Source organism: Epinephelus moara, chromosome 20, assembly GCF_006386435.1.
Source record: "Epinephelus moara isolate mb chromosome 20, YSFRI_EMoa_1.0, whole genome shotgun sequence".
NCBI classification, from domain to species: Eukaryota; Metazoa; Chordata; class Actinopteri; order Perciformes; family Serranidae; genus Epinephelus; species Epinephelus moara.
In genome coordinates, this window is record NC_065525.1 from 44619648 (window position 1) to 44642282 (window position 22635).

The window sequence follows — 22635 nt, forward strand, 5'->3', positions numbered from 1 at the left end:
CCCCCCCCCCCCCCCCCCCCACCCACCCTCCACCATCCTCCCTAAACCTCTGGCTAGTAAAGCAGAAGGAACAGGGTCATGGGATCATGGAGAATGGGCACTGAACTGGACAACATGTTTACCTCTCTGTGGTCTTTTAATCCACACAACTGTGACGTAACTGACCCACTTTGGTTTCCCTTTGTACCTTCAGTGCTGAACACTAAAACACTGAGAGACATCTTTGTCTCCGTCTTTACTTTTTGTAGGACGAGGACGCAGAGCTCCACCACTGATGGAGTCTAATATAATTACTCAGATGTATGCATCCACACGGTGCAGGCTCCCGCTCCTTTAAACCTGAAGCTTCCCTGTGATTCAGTTACATTTGTGCTAATTAGAGGAATCTGCAGAAGAAGAAGACGCGAGGCTCCAGATTGCACCGCAGTGTTCACATGGCAGAGATGAACCGCTGACCTGAGAGATTTACCAGTATTTGTCTTCATCATCTGCTGTTCATTAGTGATGCAGTGATTGTTTTTAAGCATCTGAGAAAATTCAGCTGCTAAACAGGATAACTTGAACTTTTTTAGCATGTGGTGCTCAGTGGTGCTGGAGACCTGAGTCTGATGATACTAGATCTGTAGAGGAGGACACAGATATTGAGATTAACGTGTTTTAATGAAATCTTAGAAGAATATATCGGCCTTTTTAATGAGGATCCCTTTAACCTAGGAATGGAAGAATTGTTAAACTCTAAAAGTAAACTTGTCAGTGCTCTCTGCTGGACAGATTATGAACCATAATGGAGACAAATTACCTCAGACGTATATTTAGCATTTCTAATCTGCAGTGTGTTGTTACTTATCTGCAGACATACAGATAGATACTGATATATTTGTGTTAATATTGTCACATTATATCAGTGAGAGGCTGAACATTTTGTAAATGCGAATATTGAAGTGCAGAAATTGAAAGTCAGGATCAGAGATACTTTATTGATTCCCGAGGGAAAAACAGAGAATTATAAGAAGTAAGATTAAGATTATGAAATCGAGGTATGTCAATATAAAGTAATAAAATAAAATAGAAATAAAAATGTGCATTATGCTACAGTGTTTAACACTAGCACTTTAGATATCAAGAATTAAAGTCTGTAAGTGTATAAAAATATACAAATATGTGCATTGTGCTACGTTACACTGTATAAACTAGTGTTACATTTAGAAATATATTATGCTATAGTGTTCCCTACAGTATGTACATCAATAGAATAAAAACAAGAATAAGAATATACATAAGATATAAGTGCAGTTATGTGCATTATATGTTGAATGAATATATATATGTAAGGGATGTTGGTGAGAATGATAAAATTATATAGAAAATTAATAGAAAATTGTCAAGGCTGCACAATCCTAAAAATCCTGGCGAATATCTGAATATGATCATAACTGAGATAAGCCCCATAAATGGTTTATTCATGTAAATGCAACTAATGTCTCAGAATCAACCTAAAAAAACCGGACTTCCTGTCGTTTTTACATGATCCTGTTTGTTAACAAACATAGTACATTCTTTTTCCACCAGAAAGCAAAGGCCTCTGTCTTCCCCGTCATCTTACCTTACCTTACCATACCTTACTTTACCATACCATACCATACCATACCATACCTCACCTCACCTCACCTCACCTCACCTCACCTGCCCTCACCTCACCTCACCTGCCCTCACCCTCACCTTTACCTTACATGCTCTGCAAACATAGCATTTTGCTGTAATTAAGCTAGTATTTCTGCACAGTGGCCACAAGAGGTTGTATATATATATATTGATCTGAAATAAAAACCATATAAGCAGAGCATTCATTCTTTTTGCAGCAGAAAGCTAAAACGTCTGTCTTTCCCATCATCATCATGTCATGATCTTATTTTACCTTTCTTTACTTATATTGCAAACATATCATTTTGCCGTACAGAATTTCCCTAGGATTTTCCTGAAATGGCTTTGGGAGACCGTTGTTTGCATTATCCTGTAGATATCAGTCAAACATAAAAACAAAAATAGGTAGAAGATTTTCGCAGCAGAGAGCTCAGGCTCCTGTGTCCCAGTGGCCCAGTGTCATCATGTGCACGTGTAATGAGGTCATTGTGCTACGTTACGTGTGGTGCAAAACCGCAGGATAACTCGCGGTGGCACCAGAGGAACGCCTTTGCATAGTTAAAATCACTTGTGGAGAATTAAGAAATATTTGTTTGTTTATGCATTCAAAAGTCTTTTCAATCATTTTTTGGGGTGTTTTATTTTGTGAAATCTGGTAAAGAAAACATCCGATTTAGTTTAACGTAATAATGCTTTTAAATTAAATTATTATAGTTTTTTGACTTGCATAACCTTTTAGCTTAGGGTGTACAGATTTTTGGGATATGATGCATTTGAAGATAATCAAAGAAATTACATCACAATGAGCAAAAGTACCAATGGAGGCACTGGTGGACCATTTTTCAAAGTGGCTCTTTCTGTACTGCTGCCATTGTAAATCCTTGTTTCTGATTGGCTGACAGGTGTCTGTTGAAATCTGAATCAGCATGCACAAGTTTAACTGGCAGTTATGTGACTGATGAAAGAAACCAAAGTACTCAAAGGTTCAACTAACTACAAGGAACATTTTCTTTCCTTGCGCCTCATCAGTTTCATTGTCAGGACTCAGGATGTCTCAGGATGGGTGTATTGACCATATTGTCCCACTGTGGAGCTCTGCTAAATATCTGGTCAGTTGTTGAGAGTAAATGTTGAAGACATGACATTTTTTGCTCTCCTGAATATTATCAAACTTTCCTATAAAGGCAAATGAGAAAGAAATGTCTTAAAATCAGAGCTGGAATTAATTCTAATTGTCATTTTTGATTAAACTGTCAGTTAAATATTACATGATTAAGGTGATGTCTTTAAAAGTAGTCATACGAGTGGTCAAAATACAACAACTTCTCAATTGTACTTTAAGAAAATGAGCAAATCCCTCCAGAGTGACAGCAGATTTCTGAACTGAATCTTCAGAATAATTAGGAGCAGCCAGCTGCACGTTCTGAAATTATAAAACAGTTTCTTATAAAATCAGATTTGACAGAGTTCATCAGAGGTCACCTGTCGACGCCACATTGTCCTTTGACTTGCAGACAGGACTTTTTTTTTTTAATGGTTTAATCTCGAAGACAAAACCCCTGATATTTTTTATATGTTTATAAACTGGTTGTGTTCATGCTTTTAAAAATGTAGTACTGTGCATGCCACGCAAATCTGCATGACAAAGTGACAAATCTCTGACTGTTGGGGTCACGAGACTCTTTGGACTGAAGAATGATTTTATGGGCCAAAAGAAGTCTGAGAACCCTCGTCGTTTCACTCTCTCAGCTTCCTGTCAGGCGTCTGTAGTCAAGTGACGAACTTCAAGCCGAGGTTTTCGTCGCCTTAGAGCCACATGCTGCTTTCACTTTTTAAGGGGTCATGTCGTTCCTCGGAGTGAGGCGACGGACGCCGGCGCTCTGACACAGAGACGTGCAGCCACGGCTGACGGAACTAACGAGGCAGTCGGCTCGTTAGCCGCTAATTGAGCGGTCAGCGCCAAGACTGGAGTTCGCCATCTGTTTGTCACAGAGGAACATCTTGTCGCTTCACGCCCGTCGACAGGCCCCTCTCTCTCCTCGTGGTGTGATATTAATAGCTCGAGCTCACAGACGGAGAGAAAGATGGAGAAAGAAACTGGAGGAAACGACAAACAAACTGAGGACGGAAGGGGAGGGGGAGGAGGGGGTAGACACTAAAAGGCCTGCAGAGGAGAGATGTGCCAGGTCCAGTTAACCCCGACAGGAAGCAACATGTCTGCGAGAGTCTAAATAAAATACTGTCGTCTGATTTCAAGTCCTCAAATGATCTTTAATACAGTTAAACATACAGAAATCATTTCTCAGAGCACTGCCATGCTGAAGACACATTAAACCAGTCAGCTGTAACTTCCATTAATTCATTTGTCAGTGAAACTGGTGTTGAAAGAAAAGACTTGAAAGCTTGTGAAAAATATAAAAGATGCTTCGGCGTTCACGCTGGAGACCAGAGTTCATGTTTCGTCACAGACCTGTTTACACGGCTGTCATTATCTGTTCAAGTAGGGCTGCCCCCCCGACTAAGCATTTTCCCAGTCGACCAACAGTCCTCATCAGGGTCCATCAGTGGACCAACAGTCCTCATCAGGGTCCATCAGTGGACTAGTCTCCTGCATGTTTCTGATATTAATGTAATGATTAAATGATATATTTTGGTGGTTTGAGTTGAAGGTGTGAGAAAGAATAGTATCAGTAACATTGTTAACACTGTGCTACATTACAGAGAAATACAAAACCGTACTAATGAACCTTCATTAATATAGGCCTATATTTTATCTACAAGTGCACGTCACACACTGAGCGAGCCGCCTGTTAATGACGCTGTGGGCTAATGGGCATGTAGCTACTTCCATGTTTCAGATGATACGTCATGTTTGTAGTCGACCAATGAAGATGAGTTTACATATCACCTTGGGTTCGTCCTTCACCTTCTCAAAATGATCCCACACTTTGGATTTCCTGCCCGACATGTTATTAACTAGCCTGTGGAATAACCGCAGGTACCAGCCCTGGAAATTAACCTGACTCCTGTCTGACTGCTGAGCGTGGACACTTCCTGTGTCTGTCCTTTCACATTAAAGTCACACATGGTCCAGTCATATAGGTTTGGATTTATTTTGACAAGGCGTAGCTCCTGATAGAGTTTCACATTTGTTTGTTTGCTATTTTTTATTTATTTTTTTCTGCGACTAAGCGTCTTGTCGACTAATGACCTTTCTGGTCGACTAACGTTTGGTCAGCTATTAGGGGGCAGCCCTATGCTAAAGTGTTAAAGAATAAAAACTCAATGGAAACACCACTTAATTGAAAAAAGCAGCAATAGACCCAAACACTTTTGCTGTTCTCATTTTAATTCTTACGGTGTTTAAACTGAACGCAAAGCAAAAGTACACCTGGCGTTACCTGCAGCACAAATACAGCAGCTGGAGTCTTTATTATTGTCCATGTCATTTATGGCAGCACATTTCTGCTTGACTCCTCCAGTTGTTTACCTTTCACGATGAAAAGACGAGACTAAATTACGTAGAAAATTTTGCTGAGAGGCAACTCAACAAAATAGCTTACACAATACATATTTTCAGAACGCACCACGTATTCCCGTGGCTTTTGTTCCATAGACCCTAAAAATAATGGATGTAGACATCGTGACATCACCAATCAGCTTGTGGACTCCCGTTTTGAAGCCTCAAGTTCAGCATTTTGGCCGTCACCATCTTGGTTTATAGAGCCAGAAGTGATCATATTTGTGTGTTAGGGTGACGCTGTAGAGGAGTGAGGGGTGGCTCTGACTGAGAAGCTGAGGACACTATGAGCAGTCAGTCTGTCACTCAAAGCGGCCCACCCTTTAATATGTGTAACTTTAAGCCTTAATAAAATATTAACGGGTGAGCTGTGTAAAAATTCACCCCCATACAGTTGTCATGAATGTTTGAAATTAGCTATATAGACCAAATCAGTTTCTGTACCAGGCTGTAAACATGTTTATTAAGGTTCCTTTCCAACAGCAGGTTTTGGCTTAATTTCTCAGCCCATAGGTCACTGTTTGCTTTGCTCCCTAATCTCTGAGCCCTCTCCTTGTTTGTTATCTCTGTACAGTACTGACGTTGAGTCCAGTTTGTCCTCCATTTGTGAATGTTGGTAACGTCAAGGGAATCTCAACAAGATCTCAACGCTGATACACTCATGACACAGCCGTAAAAATGTCATCTCCTGCAGATATAAAAATAGTGCGAATTGTGCACATTCACTTCACCTACACACGTCGTTAGTGTTGCCGTGCTCAATGCTTCCTTCACCTTCGGTTTGAACCAGTCAGCAACAAAAAAACAAGCCACTGATTATTTGCTTTTGCCAGTTTGGTCAAAACATCATATTCTCTTTTTGCCATCACACAGAAGATTTAGAGTCCCACAGGGTGATTACAAAAGGTTCAGGAGCTCTTTTATTCCTCAACCTGTCAACCGACAGTACTAAATCAGAGTATGCTCTCTAAGTGACCTCAACGCACCTGGTTGAATACTGAATGTAATAGGAATGAGTTATTTGTTGCACTGCATCCTGTTTTCATAACGTGACTGTAGCATTTGTAGTGTGGTTTTGTTGTTTGGTTCAATGTTGTTTTGTGTTGTATTTATGTGAAACAGTTGACATCCTGATCTGCGAGACAAAATCTTCACCCTGAAAAGATGTTAAAACAGAGAATCAAACTCCTGTGCAGGTGTACCTTCATTTATTAGTGCAAATGTGAAAATGATCCTTAAATGTGAATTACAAAAGCACCAAGATAAAAAAAAAAAGAAAGTCAAGATACAGTTATTTTCAGTTCAAAATAGACCTGACAAGTTTCAAGTGAGAACTTTTACCTCCTCCAAAAACATATTTTATAGGCCTATTAAAGCAACTTTAAGGTCACATTAACAGGAAATTAAAGTTATGAATCAGCAGTGATGACTTTAAAAATCATATTGTCGTGACATTTCGGCAACTTTTCTTAAAAATCCAAAATGACTGCATGAATATTCTCACAGCATTAAAGAAGAAGCATCACCTTATAATTCAGTATGCTCTTTATACAATAGGATAGCTGATGTGTAAAATCTTATACACTTGTTGTCCTTTAACTAAAGAAACTATGTCGTGCATGTTTCAAACAGCAGATAATCTCCTCCTGAAACAATCTGCTCCAAAGGAAATTAAACAGTTTCTCTGCAGCTCGTCTTCTTTCTGGGTCGCCTGACAGCCGGGCGGAAAGCCACGGCTGTCAGGAGGAGCTCTGTGTGTGTGTGTGTGTGTGTGGGTGTGTGTGTGTGTGCGTGTGTGTGTGTGTGTGTGTGTGTCGTCAGCTCAGTGGAGGTGCTAATTTGCTAATGTTCCTTCCGTGAGGAATCTTAATTAACGTTGTAAGTTTCATGCCTAATTTAGTGATTACACGCAGGATGAATGAACTAATGAAGATCTCAGGATGTTCCACACCTTTCTGTGTGTGTGTGTGTGTTTTTTTTACTGTAGCAGAGAATTAATAGTTGAAGGGTTAACCTTTTACACTTCTCTGGTTAATTGTGGTAAAGTATCAAGGGTTTTTATTGAGTTTGTGGAGCCAAAAGGTGACTCGAGTCTGTTTACGTCTCCCATGGTAACAGGAAGCTGTGAGTGAGGAGTCTTGGTCATCTTTCGGGACACTTGTTTAGCCTTCAGCAGAGTTTGTAACAAACTGCTGATCACGTGTTGCAGGCGCCTAAATTTTCCTCTGGAACGCCAGGCTGCTTTACTGATCCTACAACCATCTGATAATAGGTACGTTTCAGATGAGTCAGACGGACGCTGCACAGTTTGCCATCGTGCTGAGTGTACTGCAACATGGTTAGTGAGTTAGTGATTTTTTTCCGTCTTGCTGTGGCAGCTAGACTGCTTAAAACATGTAATTCTTGCGAGACAAAGACGCACACAGTGTTCAGAGCTAGGCACAGCAGGTTCTCTGCAAGAGCTGCGGAAGTGAAATGCTTGATGGGAAACAACTTCCCAGTAGATCGAGCTGACTGCTCTTTACCCCATGCTATCAGTGAAACTCTCAGATTGGCTCTGCAAAAGTATCATAATAATAAAGTATTATTTTTGTTTAACCTTTATTTAACCAGGAATCCTATTGAGATTGAAAATCTCTTTTACAAAAGAGACCTGGCCAAATCATTGACAACTAATCCATCATTTTGACTATACACACTCTGGAGCCGAGTCATGTTGCTCACCTTGTTCAACAGGCACATGAAATTGTAACCCCTGGACGACAGCAGCGTTCTCATTTCTCCTTTCTATCCTAAAGTAATCTGTGTTAAGTCTCGGTTTGGGGGCACGGTGCAGCGGTGTTTCTACCACAGTATTGACAGATATCATACAGTGTAAATTTGCTTAAGGATGGTATTGGAAAAGAAATGCAACCAGATTTTTTTGTTGTTATTACCTAGTGTGACAGGTCTGATGTGAGTTTTTTGTCTTCAGGGTTGGTTCAGTCCCGGTCAAGTGTTCGTCCTGGACGAGTACTGTGCTCGGTACGGTGTTCGAGGCTGCCACCGTCACCTCAGCTACTTGAGGGATCTGATGGATTACTCAGAGGACAACGCGCTGGTCGACCCCACGCTGCTGCACTACAGCTACGCCTTCTGCGCCTCCCACGTCCACGGAAACAGGTACTCGTTAAAGTTAGTCCCTGGAATCACAGGGGAGCTTATGATAACGATAGCTGGTCCCCGTCCACCAGGTGTGTGAGTCACAGTAACCCGGCCAACGAAAACTATTTTTATTTTTATGGGTGGGAAGCCAGTGAGGGATTTTGTCCTTAACACTCAGCACAGTGGCTCCCACAGTGTAGTGGACTGTGGTGGAGGAGGTATCTAGATCCTTTACTCAACTAAAAGTGCTAATACCACACTGTAAAAATCCCTTATTACAAGTAAAAGTCCTGCATTTAAAACTGAGATAAAGGTGGACGCCACCCAAATTAAGAATTCCAAAATGCAATTTCCATGACCTCGAGAAGTTCCATCAACATTTGTGAACATGAGCGACTCTGTCTCGATGCCAGAAGCCAGAGAAGTAAAGCCCAGTTCAGACCAAAGATTCACAATGAGACGAGTTGAAACAGGCAGCTACTGTCAGTGTGGCGTACTGCAACGTTCTGAAACGGCTTGGTCTCATTGTGAGTCTTTGCTCTGAACTGGACGCCCCATAGAGCATAAAGTGTGGCGCTGCTTCATAGACAGTGACTGTGAACCCAAAGAATATTTGTTTTTCCTTTTCATATCCAAACAAGCTTTATTCTGTTGTAGTGTTCCCAGGTCTGAAACAGAAAATGCACTCAGAACATTCCCCTGAGTGTTCTCAGTGTCATCTAGAACATCTTTCCAAATTAACTGTCTCTGGAGAAGCTCCCCAACTTTATACCCTATGATGTCACAAATTTGAGTTTTAGCTCTCTATCTTTTGGATTTTAGAGAGTTGTTAATGTTTACTGATACTTTCCGACTGTTTTAGACCACAGGAATAACATTTATGAATTTTGAAAATGGCTGAAGTTCCCCTTTAAGTAAAAGCATGTCAGTGTAATTAGGAAAATGTACTTTAATATTAAAGTAAGAGTACACAATGCAGAAAAATTACATCTGTAACTGTTACACTGTTATAGCATTAAAAATTCTGAATTAGTAAAATAAGTAAAAGGGAAAACAGCACATCATCACATTTGTTAAACTGGAATTATTTTTTTTTATGTTAAAACATCAAAATATTGTCAATGACTTTTCTGTCCATTGACTAAACAGATAATTGGCAAATTGTTTCAGCTGTGCTTATATAAACTGTTGGATTCAATACCCAACAAAACATATCTTTTAAGCTCTTTGTGTGTTCTTTATACAGTATCCCTAATTTTTAAGGTAACTATAGCAGTCAGAAGTATAAAGTGGAATAAGATGAAAAGACTTAAGTAAAATAAAAGTACCTAAGATTTATAAACTTTATTTTATTACATTCCATCGCTGAATGAGGAACCTGTACTTTTGTAGTTGGGGAAAAAAAGGTGAATAGTCTCATAAATGGATGGAACAATCGTTAGTGATGCTGTGCAGAACATCTGTCTTTTTAATTTTCTTTGTTCTCTAGTTGAGGGCTTTGGTTTTGCAAGAAAACAAAATGAAGGACCATTAGAGAGCACTTGAACGTCTTGGAGCATCATCAGTGGTGACCTCATGCTGAAACACAAAAGTGTTACTGAAATAATAAAGTCATCGGCATCTTATAAAATCAGACTCTTTGTATATTTATAACTGATATTCTATAGTGTTACACTTAAAACTGAAAACTCAGTGTCACTGTTTCACANGTCAACCTTGGTTGTTTAAATGTGCTTTATAAATAAAGTTTGAGTTGAGTTGAGTTGAGTATATTTATAACTGATATTCTATAGTGTTACACTTAAAACTGAAAACTCAGTGTCACTGTTTCACATTTAGGAAGTAATGACACCATTTTATTGGGTCTTAAAAAACCCGTGAATGCCAAACAATATACATTCAGATTGACATACCATGTTGAGATTTTCAGAATAGAGAAACATTATCATTGTTTGACTTGATCTTCTATAACATAACATTTTAAAACTGAACATATGTGTAATTACTTTACATTTGAAGCAGCAGCTCTCTCAGAACAGCCCTGTGAACAGACTGTAATCTGACCTTTCCATTCATTCTGTACATCTTTACTGAGCACAGATGCTCTTTTTCAGCCGCACACACAGGCTGAATCCAAATGTCCGAACTTCCACACATTACAGACTTGGTTTGTGGCACACAATCGTGAAGTCTGGACTGCTGAGCGCTGTCCAAAACCACATTTCATCAAGTTGAAGCGAGAGGCCATAAGTGCACTTTCTGCAGAGTCCACTGCGGGCGCAGATTTCACCAGACTTTGTTTGGAAGAATTGACAGTAACATGAGTGAAGAAGTAGATGTGATAATAATAAATAAAGTGAGTCACTAATAAGTTTAGATTCAGAGCATAAATGTGCCTTATGTTTCTGAAGACTTCTTATTATGTATATAAGTTTATTTATGTGTCAATCTATGATTTCCAAGGACAAAAATAAACTTCCCTGCTAAATTAAGTTTTAGATCCGTTAAGAGAAATACTAGGTGGATTACACGTTCAAGATCTTGCCATTAGATACATTCATGGCAGCTAAGTCCAGTCTCATTAGGGTTGGGAACCGAAACCCAGCCCTCCTGTACGACTGCTACCTGTCAGACCAAATCACAACACAGATTTTGGTGCCTCATTTCAGTGCCAGATTGTGTGCGTAGTGAGTGTGCCAGGGTCCTGCACGGGTCCATGTTTGAAAACCTGCACCCTCCCATACCTGTAAAGCTCAGTACCAGAACCGACCTGTTACCTGTTACTATGGTGGTGCCTGAGCGTACTCTAGCACAGACGGAGCAGTTGAACATAGTGAAGTGCACCTTAGCATTGATTCTAAAAGTTTGCTTTTACTCGCCGCTGCAGTAGCTGCTCCTCTCATCCATCCTTCTGATCTGATCTGATCAGCTCTTATCGGATTGACAGATCGTTTATCCCTCAAACACCTCTGAATTTAGAGAGGGGCCACAGTGTTGGTAAAACCCCGCCCCCTGTTTTCAGCTACCACCACATACAGTTTTTAATTCTGTGGGAAACACTGCAAGTAGTATCCAAACTTTTATTGTCTTATGATACCAGTATCCGTGACTCTTCCAACTCTTAGCGTTAGCCAACGTCCTTTTACTGCCATTTCTGGAGCTGCTCTCCTCTCGATCAGTTCAGCATCGCAGTGGCTAACATCTGACACCGAGCCTTAAAGTGGCCCTAAAAACCTCACACCTACACTGAAGCAGTTTGACTCTGTCATTAACCCATTGATAACTGTCAGGTAACATTAGCTGTGTGATGCTAACAGTTAGCCCTGTCACTCAGTGTGTTTACATGCACAGTTAAGTTGAGCCACTTTTACAGCTGGACGAGGACATCTAACTGGCCTACTGTCCTTGTCCCAGTATACAAGCACGGGAGGGGAATCCATTTATTGAGCCAAGTATGTGCGACTCCTCTACGATAGGTGGAGATATGCCCCCTTTCAGCTTGTTAGTATTGGACCTTTTTCCTGTTGACCTATTACGTCACAGACCAAACAATGGACAAACAAGTTAGCTACGGTTAGCTAGCAGCTAACTGCTACCATGGTGGACAACTTTACAGCTCTGTACATTTGGTCCGTCCAAAAAGTCACGGCTCTGGATGTAGATTTCTCCATGTTGTTACCGGCTTCTTCTTCTCTTACACATTTAATGCTATTGGACTTCCGGGTCAAAGCCCGGGGCGGAAACTGTGGAGCATGCTCAGAGCGCCTCGGCCAGTTTGGGTCTGATTGACTGTATACATGCAGGAGTCACATGATCTGGGTGTGTTAGTCCCACTGAGAGTTTCAATTTAGTACAATTTCAGTCTGACAAACATGTTTACATGTATTTAAAACGTTTTAGTCGCACTAACACATTAAATTGATTTTCTCTAATGTCATGTAAAAGTGCTGATTGTGTGCGTGTGTGTGTAGGCTGACTCTCACACTCTGCAGCAGTATGTATTTGACATAGTTTCAAAGAAGAATTAAAAGTATGGCTAAACTACACACCACTCCACTCACATGACGGGTATCGAATGAAGTTGAAAATACAGGTATCCAACAAAGTACTGTTTTGGTATCAGTATCACTTTACGGGAACTGATATTGTCATTTTTTAGACAATACCCAATCCTACTCTTCATAGCTTTAGAACTTGCCTGAAAATAATTGTGTTTTTAAGTTTTCTTCAGTATCAAATGAATCCAGTGATAAGCGTCTGTTCCTTCATGAGATCAGTGCAAACAGGAGCTGCTAACAGACAATGCAGCGTACTTTTAATGATGACAGTTTGACAAAATGCCAAGAAATATAGGTTAAAAAAATGAGGCTTAAGCTGTCACAATTGGATAACAAGGAGGGTTTGGGGGAGGCTCATTGTCTGAGCGGGGTCCACAGGGCAGCTCAGCTTTGGTTTCAGGCCTCCGCTGAAGTAAACTGCCCAGATATGAGCAGCAGCAGTGTCTTTTAGCCACTTGTTGGCATCAGCGTCACTCCAGCAGTTCAGTTCTCCACTTCACTCCCCTGCTTGACTCCCCGGCTGGTAATTACTGATATCTGTGCTTTCTCTCTTTGTCGACTCATTTAGTCAATTAGAAAGTGTAATGATTAGCTTCTCCAGGAAATCGCCAGATATAAATTGGTGGGGAGGGGTTACTGGAATTGGCTTTTTGTCAGTTGGAGCTCTCATTTGAATAATTGATGCCCATTCAGGGCTCCTGGAGCTGCCTGAGTGGGTGTGGATGGGAAAAAGGAGGTTTTGGATGGCTGGCAGACTCGGAGGTGGAAGAAAAACAAACTTAATTACAGAACTCGAGTTTTCCCTGGAGGGCTGCTCGAAGAGACAAAACTACGTCGGGAGGCAGAGAGGACAAAGAGACGCCACAGAATGATCACCAGGAGAGTACTTCACTAATACTTGAAGGCGATACATACAAAGTAGATCAGACTGTGCTTTTCTCAAGTAAACCGTTATCTTTGTGTGATTTTAACCATAACTGTACTTTTTTAAATTCAAAATCCTGTTAGCTCCACTTCTGCTCACTACACTTCAGCACTTTTCCAGCTCCGCTTCCTATGTTTTATGATTGATCACCTATTTAAAAAAAATTTGAATTTGGATTCTTTTCTTTTCCTCATGTTTAGGGTCACAAAGGATTGTAAAAAGAGCAGTTTTCACTACCTCTGTTATTCTTACCCCTGATGTCCTGTGGCTGCAGCTCTGCCTGTTCTTCAGCAGAAGCATTTTATTATTGTTAAGAGTTTTTTCCTGTTTTAAAGGAGATTGAAAAAAATATTTGCAGCACATTTCTGTCAGTACTTTACCAGTTTTAATGACGGCACACATTCTTATTTTTATTCTGCATCTGTATTTACTGACTAATGAATATTAGCAGAGGAAAAACTGTAGCATTCCTCTCCTGATTCTCAAACTAGCAAACAAGAAAGTCTACTTTTAGCCAACAACTAAATTTCATTAATGCACTTTCTATTAGTATCCGGGGCTGAGACGTGGTGGCAGCAGGCTCAGTGCACCTTAACCTGCTCCTTTCCGCGACAATGCCTGCTAATGTCACGCCAGCGCCCTCATTTTTACCCTCACCTGTGAACAAGACCCTGAAACATTTGAACTCCTTCACTCGGTTTAGCGACTAACTCTCAAACAGGGAGCAGGGAGCTGTCCACCGTTTTCCAAGCATGACTTCTGACCTGGAGGTGCTGACTCTCATGTGTGCTGAAGGTCACAGTCTGACGAAGCCAACAGAATCACATCGTCTGCAAAGAGCAGAGAGGTGATTCTGAGGTCTCTGAAGTAAACTGGACACTGTCCTCCCCTCAGCTGCACCTTGAGATCCTGTCCGTAAAAATTACAACTAGTGTCAGTGACAAGGGACAACCTGGGCGGAGTTCAGCACCTGCTGAGAATGTGTTACTTCCTGCTGAGAATTAGTGACATTGCAATATTTGTTTTCTGCAGTATATCTTGTGGTGTGTGTTGACCAGAGTGCTGTAAACATTAAAACATTAAAAGAATGACACACAAATGTATAGCAATATAACATGTACACAACCATAAAACAGAATACCACTGGTAAGAATAATTACATACATAGAAAAAGATTATAAAACACTAAAATATTAAAACCACTACAAACAACCAAAGGCCATTGAAAACATGTACGTTTTAAGATTTGTCTTAACACTGTCAATGTCAGTGGAGGGGGAGCGTTCGATTGAGAGCAGAAGGTTATTCAAGAGCTTTGGATTATTTGGATTATTAGCATTATTGGTGTGATTTTTTTTTTTTTTTTTTGGGCAGTGCATGTCCATAAGAGATCATTTTTAAAAGCTGAAAAAAGTTTAATCTGAAGACATCAGGTAGTTTAATACACCAGCTGACTCACTGTGTTACTATTGCATTCATATAATACTCTCTGTCATATACCTGCATATGTCATATTAATTACACATGTTGCTAACGCTAATATAATTGGGCTTCCTTTTGTTTCTCCCCTCCTGTTCCTCGCTCATTTTCAGGTCATGGTTGACAACTAGCAGGGCGTTCTTTGGTTGTTTATCAGACTGATTCATGGACGTAGAACCGAACTCTGGCGCCTATGCATAAGTGCTCTCTCTGCTTTCTTTTCCGTTACTTTCTGTCTCTTTTCTTTTTGGAATCCTGATTTGCCTTTCTCCAGTCACTCACTTGGCTCTAGCTGTGTTTGCAGACGATTCCCAGTGCAGGAGTGGACTAAACCATTTTGGGCCTTTAAGGGGTGAGAGGGGCCTCGAAAAGCTTCCATTGATTTGTCATACAAAGTTCAGTCTTTCAACTGATTGATTCAGCCAATTTAAATTAAGTTAAGGCTCTGATTACTCAGAAATAAAATTTAAAAAAAGTGAAATAAAAAATGGCAAACAAAACTAAACTTCTCATTTCCGGCTTTTCATGGGCCCCCCTCGCACTGGGGCTCTTTACCCCTAACAACGACACCCCTGAACAGAATTCTTTTGTGGGTTATTGTTAGTGTTAACATTACCTTTTGAGCCTCACAGCTCCAAATCATAGTTTGGAGAGCTATGGTTTCTTTAGGCTAACTCTGTTAGCTTTAGCCTGGCTCATAGCTGCTAGCTAGCTTTTACAGTCCGGCAACTCTGAGGTGAAGAATCGTTGAGAGATGTTGTGATAACTTTGCATTAACCAGATGCTTCGAGTCATTTATTCAAAATGGTGTGGCACAGTTTATCCAGATTTTTCAAAAACACATTTGTGTTTCCAGGCTGAATAATATTTCCTCCTCTGAAGTGTCACTGTGGAAGAATCCACTTTCAGTGTTCGTCACCTGTGATGTTAGCAGCTGAAATGACACTGTAATGTAAACGTTACATTAGTTTATCTAGATACGAGACACTTGATGAGTATGGAGCCATTAGAACCTGCTGTGCTCATCATTAGTCATCATCAAGTATTTCGTGCTGCAGGAAGTGATGAAACAATTAATGACACTTTGACTCGTCTTGTTCTGGTCGGTGTGGGACTGATGAGACGGGTGCGTTTGAACTGGGATCAGGGTTAAAGGAGCATTACCAGAGCCGGGGGGGTCCGCTCGCCTCCCTCTCACCTGTCACGTCCGATCTCCTCCTTGCCGAGCCATCCACACTGCACCGACACGGGATGTGACAGGAGCTTTTACCTCCCCCAACCCTTCACACAACAACCCCCCATCTCCAGAGAGGTGATGAGGAAGGAGGAAGGAGACACACATGATCACCTGCCACTCAGCTTAATCTCCTTTCCACACCTCTTAAGGTGAAGTGGCATCCACACCCGGTACCCTGCCACGCCGCTCGACGAGCTCGACTCATGACGACTCTTGTCAACTGACATCAGAACCAAACAGCCAGAGGGTTTGGTGGATCCCGCAGGCGGATACGTTTACACTTGAGCCACATCGACTGTAAACACACAAACCTGAGTCTGCAGAGCCCCCCTTCGCCCCCCCGCCTAGAGCCCCCCTTCGCCCCCCCGCCTCCCCCTCGGCCCCAGAGCGCCGCTGACAGCAGCCTCGCCTCCAACGCGCTCGCTTCATTTAGCAGCAACAATGTGTCTGAACCCCGACAAGCTGTCGCATCGCTCCCCACTCCGCCGTGTGAGCCCAAGCATGAACACACATCTGACTGGATTTAATGGCACAGCGAGGAGAGCTACCAAACCAAACACCAACACTGAGCTGTGTTTTTACGCGCTCGCTGCGTTTTGCGTCTGGCTTGCTGCCAACCCGCTCCTCGTCCGATTAGTTTTCTGTCGTAATTTGATTCAGAGGAAGTGGAGGGTGTGAGTGACATTTGGGGGAAGATTGAGTTTCACATGTCGTTTGAAAGCTCTTGATGAGCTCTTTGTGACGATCAGAAAAAAAAAAATAATTCAGCCTCCAACACGCTGAATTGATTTGAGTTCCCACCTTCAACCCATGAGAAAGAGATTTCTCTCTTTTTTGTGTTCACTTCTCTTCTTTCTGAAGTTTTCATAGAAACGCAGCAGGAAGTGAAGACTGAAAGAAAAGTCTGTGTTCATGTGCGACCTTATTGATCGGAAAAGTGACCTCTCCAGTCAGTCATTTTACATCTGATTCTCAGGCAAAGGGATGTCTTTTTAAATTAATCAATATTTTGTCAGCTCTAATAAAAACGATGGTGAACATGAATTATAATCTGGCCATGTTGTGACCTAAAACTGTGCAGGTTGATCCTGTAAACCAGCACCTTAGCACAACATGCCTTTTCTCAAAAAACAACAATAAAAACTCTGCTTTTGTAGACATTTAAATATAAAGAGAGGACCTGATGTCACAGGTTAAAGTCTAAAGTGTGGTTAGTGACTTTTTTGGGTGCTTCTTTGTTTTCAATGTGAAGATCAGCTCTCTGGAAAAACAAAAAAACTCAGAAGGTTGGAAAAGCTTTGATTCAATCAAAGATTCAGTCTGAATGAAGAGTAACCTGCATATAGAATAAACTGTCTCATAAAAGATCCCATCAGAAATCCTTAACATTGTCAACACGTATACATTTTAGAGCTGAAAGAATTAGTTAATGAATCAATTGTTTTGATAGACAGAAGAATGTATCAGCAACTGCTTTGATAAATGATTAATCATTTTAATCACTTTTGAAACAAAAAAGCCAAACATGTTCTACCTCTCAGCTCCTGGCTTCAAACTTTTATTTAAGACTCAGGGAATCAGTTTAGCTAGACTCTTATTTTAAGTGATGCCAAGCATGAACAAGCCATTAAAAAGAACAGCCAGTAACTCTAGAGTAGGTTAAAATCAACAGATGATCGATATGCAAACCAGCTGAAATAGAAATTCAGTCACACAAAACAACAAGCAGTAACAGTGTGACATATCTAAAAGTTAAAAAACAGGATAATATGGAGTAGATGCGTTGGTGAAATAATTTACAGTCATTTAAAGCATGATGTGAAATGAGGCGTTTGAACAGCTGCAGTGACTAGAGAGTCCAAGTTTAATGCCATGTGAGGATTTGTTCCTTTTCATGACTGAATCTTTCCAGGTTTTGGACATTTGGTCGGTCGAAACAACATTTGAAGACGTCATCTGGGACTCACAAAGTAATTAATTAAGAATATAAGAAGGGAGGCACCAATTTATCAGCCACCAGTTTTCACTTTGTTGCCTGCCACCAGCCTATCAGCACTCATTCACCGATGGCAGTGGCAGTTTTTCTGTTGTCACATCAATTCTGCACAGGCTAAAAAGCAGAGCTTGAGACTAACAGGGTTCTGTCGTCCCAGGGACAATTTTGGGACAAACAGATCTTCCTAGGGACACCGTTGGGCTGAAAGGACGCAGTAGAGTTACTGTCGACACATCAGGGAACGCACCCTGTTGTTTCCTGACAGTGTACGTGACATGGGTGTGTGAGAAGGAATAAAACACTCCAACATGCTCTTGGTTTTCCTCATAACATCAGTGAAGTCCGAACACAGATCAGTCGGCCATGACACCTGCTCGATCCTCTGCCAGCTGTTCTCCTGTCTCTGTTTTCCTGACCCCAAAAACTACCAGCTGCCTGAACAACGGCAGCTAGTGTAAATACCTGACACCAGAACATCTCAGCATCACTATAAACACTAAGATGGTACCTATAAATTCAATCGTATATTAAACCCAAGTGCATTAAAACGTTTTCATGTTCAAATGTAATCTTGTGAAATGGAGCTTTTTTCCAGCTGTTTGAAGGAGAATTAGTTGATCTTTTCACAGCAGTGTAAAATAGATATAGAAGAGGGAATTATGATATATTTTATATAGTAAAAAGGCTTTTGAAGCAGTTATTTAAAAGAAAGTCCTCGTGAAAGGTTATTGTAAAGGTTGCTTCATAAATGTGTATGATTGAATTTGTGCTCATTTAAAGGCAGTGTAACGAAGGACTGAGTGACTTTGAAACAGTCTGGTTATTTTTTTATTTAAAAAAAAATATTTCTGGCACAAAGGGGAATAAATTAAAAATAATAAATAAAAAAAACAAAAAACATCGGTATTGGCTATCAGCCAAATTGTTATTTTAAAAATTGGTGTTTAAATAAAAGAAATTGAATTAAATTGATTAAAAAATATTATAAATGGGCACTCCTAAAACTAATCATCTGACTGATCAGTGTTGAAAACAGCTGTTAGTTGCAGCTTTAGTCGCTGTATTAGATCTGTGTGGTTTGGTGCAACAGCATCCATGAGGCACTTCATTAAAATCATGTATGTCTGATGAATGTTGTGTCACTAAATATGTAATAGATCGGACCACAGTGTGCACAATTCTTCATCTCCAAGAATTTTAAAGTCGCTCTGACATCTTTAAAAAAGAAGAAGCACATATTTGAAAGTTGTTTTTTTTTATCTGAACATAATAAAAGTTGGGCTCCACCTTGTTTACAGAGTGCAACATGAGAGCTTTATATCTGCCACCTCGCTGTGGGCTGCACATGCAAACCAAAACTGATTGTTTGAAGACAATAAACAACTCAGATTACAGGACAGCCGGCATTAACTGTGAGGGATTGGAGCCTCAGGCCGTCCGTCCATCTTTACATCCGTGAATCCATCCCTCCATATCTATATCCATCCATCCATCCATCCATCCATCCATCCATCCATCCATCCATCGCAGACCTCACGTCTTAATTTGTCCACGCAGGGACCCAGAGTGCAGCGAGGCCCTCGGCTGCTTCGACATGAAAGCGAGCTTTTCTTGCCTTTACATGAGTGAGCGCACACGCTCCTCCCAACAGCTCTGCTTTATGTTCCCTCAGGATTAACTGGTGCTTGTTAAATAGGGGTTGTGGGAAGTGGAGGGGTTGTGATGAGGAGGGGGTGGAGGCGGGGGTGGCGGTGGTAATGAATTGACAGATTTGGGGAACAACAGGGTTTAGAAGTTGTGCTAACAAGTGCTGTTGTGCGGAGAAAGCTGCCTCTCATTACAGAACAAATGGAGTAGAGTGGAGCTGAAGAGAGGCGCTGATGTTCTCACACAATACGTGACCACTTTGTGTTGTCATGCTGCACCTCGTCTACAACCTCCACCCTCAAACACCAACCTGTTCTGGAGACAGATCCGTCACACAGAGATTTGTCTGAAAAGTGAATGTGCAAAAAGCAGTTTAAAAAATATATTAGATTAGAATAATTTGATTTAAATATTTATTTCTATTTTTTTAATTCAATTTTGTTTTATTTGTTTTAATTTATGTGATTTAATTGTATGTAGTTTTGTTATTTCATCAATTCTTTATCAAATATTTTTTTACATAATTTTATTTCATATTTTATCTTGTGTAATGAAATTTTATTTAACTTTAGTATTTTTTTTTATATCTGTTCCTTGTGATTACATTTTTTTACACAGTATTTGTTTTATTTTATGTTATTGCATTAGGTTTGATTTTATACCTTAGTTAATGCAGTTTTTCTGCATGTCATATATTTTATATATTTTTTGTATATTTTATGTAGATTCTACCTAATTTACTATTTTTTATTTGGTATCTTTTTCTTTAATTCAATCTATTTATATACATAAGCAACCATGTTATTTTATATGTAATATCATTTTACATTATTGTGTTATTTTAACTTCTTTCATTGCATTATAATTTCTACAATCGTAGGATTTTATTTTTATCATAACTGGAATTGAATGACACACATACATAGATGTCATTATTTTATTTTATTTTAATTATTACAAGGCTTCATTATTTTTTCCCTGTCAGGTATTTTCTCTGTGTTCTTGATGGCTCGGTCAGAATCATCCCATAAAATAGGTTTTTATTTCCAGTAATTCACCTTCCTGATGAAATAATTATTAATTCCATATTGTAATTGACAGAAGGTAAATCTGTGGCTGTTCAGTATCCTCCTCTCACCTGACTCCATCTCTGCAGAGCGTCAGACCTCTCTGCTGCTTCTCCTTTCTCGTCACGTTTTTTATTTCGACCATGGAGAGTCAGGAACACGCCGAGAGGAACTCGGTGTTGGTACTCGAGGTGCGGTGGTCAGGGGCTGAACCAGCGAAGGCTTTTATAAGAACAACTCATTAACAGACAACCTCCTCGCTTCTTCCCTCCAGCGACTGCGAGTGCCGTTTGGAGAGGGTGCTTTTCTCTTTCAGCTGCACAGACAAAGCCCAGAAAGTCAAGGCTGGTCGCTCTGGGTACTGATTGCATTTTTTCCCCTTTTTTGCCAGAGTGCCTATTCAGACGAAGGCAAGAAGGGAATGAAAGCTTTACAAACATTAATGAAGCGCTCAACTAACAGTTTTTTTCTTTGTGGACTCTCCTCCTGCCGGCCGGGTGAGTTGTGGAGGAGGAAGAGGAGCCTGAGCAGCTCTCTGTTTGATTGGTTGACTTTGAGGTCAGCGTGGAGAGTTTGGCTGCTTTATCAGTTAGTTCAGTGAAAACAAGCCAGTCGGACTTGTCAGAGCGAGAAAGAAAATCCAAAGACCGAAAAAGCAGCCTGAGCCGTTCTGCAAAGACTTCACATCTTGTTCCGTTTTCTTTGATGCTTTCATTTGAAAAACAAATGAAGATTCCTGCACTGCCTTCACCCCTGCGTGTCTCTGATTTCTTGATGTGTAGGACCTTTACAGCTGGCACAGGGTTCTTCCAGGTATTTGGAGTGAAGAGGTCTTCGTGCGTAGGGCTTCTGTGCTGAAATGTCAACAACATATCAAAGATAAAGGATCCAGGGTTCACATTCGATGTTTCAAATTCTCAAATAGTGGAAAAAATCTTTTTTTACCTCAAGAGAGAACCAAGACTTTATTTAAAACAGGCTCATTTTTGAAATATAAAACATATTTAAGGTCCCTCTCCACTCAAAACTGTGTTTTTGTTGTGTCTACATCCCTTAAAATGTCTGACCTTGACTATACTGACTTGTATCTGTGCAAACTTTGTAGCCAAAGAGGTGTTTTCATGTCTACTGAAGGGGACGATGCCTGCATTTCCCTAAAATCTAAGATTCAGATTTACCCCCGGGAAGCTAGATTAGTTACGTCATCAATAGGAAAGCAAACCGCTGTCTAATACGGTATAGACGTATCGACAGGGGACCAGACTTCGACTAAACACCAGCAACGAGCCCTGAAACCTCCAGCGCAGAGCCGACTTATCAGCACAAAGAGCAGAGTTAGCATTAGCATAGTGGGAGTTTTGACAGCAAACATGGTTGAGTGTGCAGTTTTTTGGATGTAAACTGGACCAACGTGAACACACTGTGACATTACAGCAGATATTATTGTCTCTGAACTGTTAACGCTTGTGGGTCACTGCCAGTTACAAGCTAAACAGCTAACAGCATAAACAAATAAGAGATGCTAACTACACTTACTATTCTGATACATCTGCGAGTCGCCTTTTTGATGCTCAACAGACTCCTCATCTAGGTCTGACTGAGGTTCAAACATGCATCCATTTTCATCCGCGTATCTGAAGGCGGGTCGCGGGGGCAGCAGGCCGAGCAAAGCACCCCAGACGTCCGTCTCCCCAGCAACACTTCCCAGCTCCTCCTGGAGGACCCCGAGGTGTTCCCAGGCCAGATGAGATATATAATCCCTCCAGTGTGTTCTGGGTCTGCCCCGGGGCCTCCTACCAGTGGGACGTGCCTGGAACATCTCAAAGTGGAGGCCTCCAGCAGGACCCTGATCAGATGTTGAACCACCTCAGCTGACCCCTTTGGACATGAAGGAGCAGCGGCTCTACTCCGAGCTCCCTCC

General features: G+C 40.9%; 1 protein-coding gene across 2 annotated transcripts in view; it reads left to right on the plus strand.

Moving 5' to 3' along the window:
- The window catches only part of cadps2 (Ca++-dependent secretion activator 2), a 633342-nt gene that overhangs the window by 509718 nt on the left and 100989 nt on the right, over nucleotides 1–22635 (plus strand). For both annotated transcript variants that reach the window (XM_050072844.1, XM_050072843.1), the window contains exon 13: nucleotides 8136–8323. In XM_050072844.1, coding sequence (XP_049928801.1) covers nucleotides 8136–8323 — 188 coding nt within the window. The remainder of the gene's footprint in view (nucleotides 1–8135; nucleotides 8324–22635) is intronic.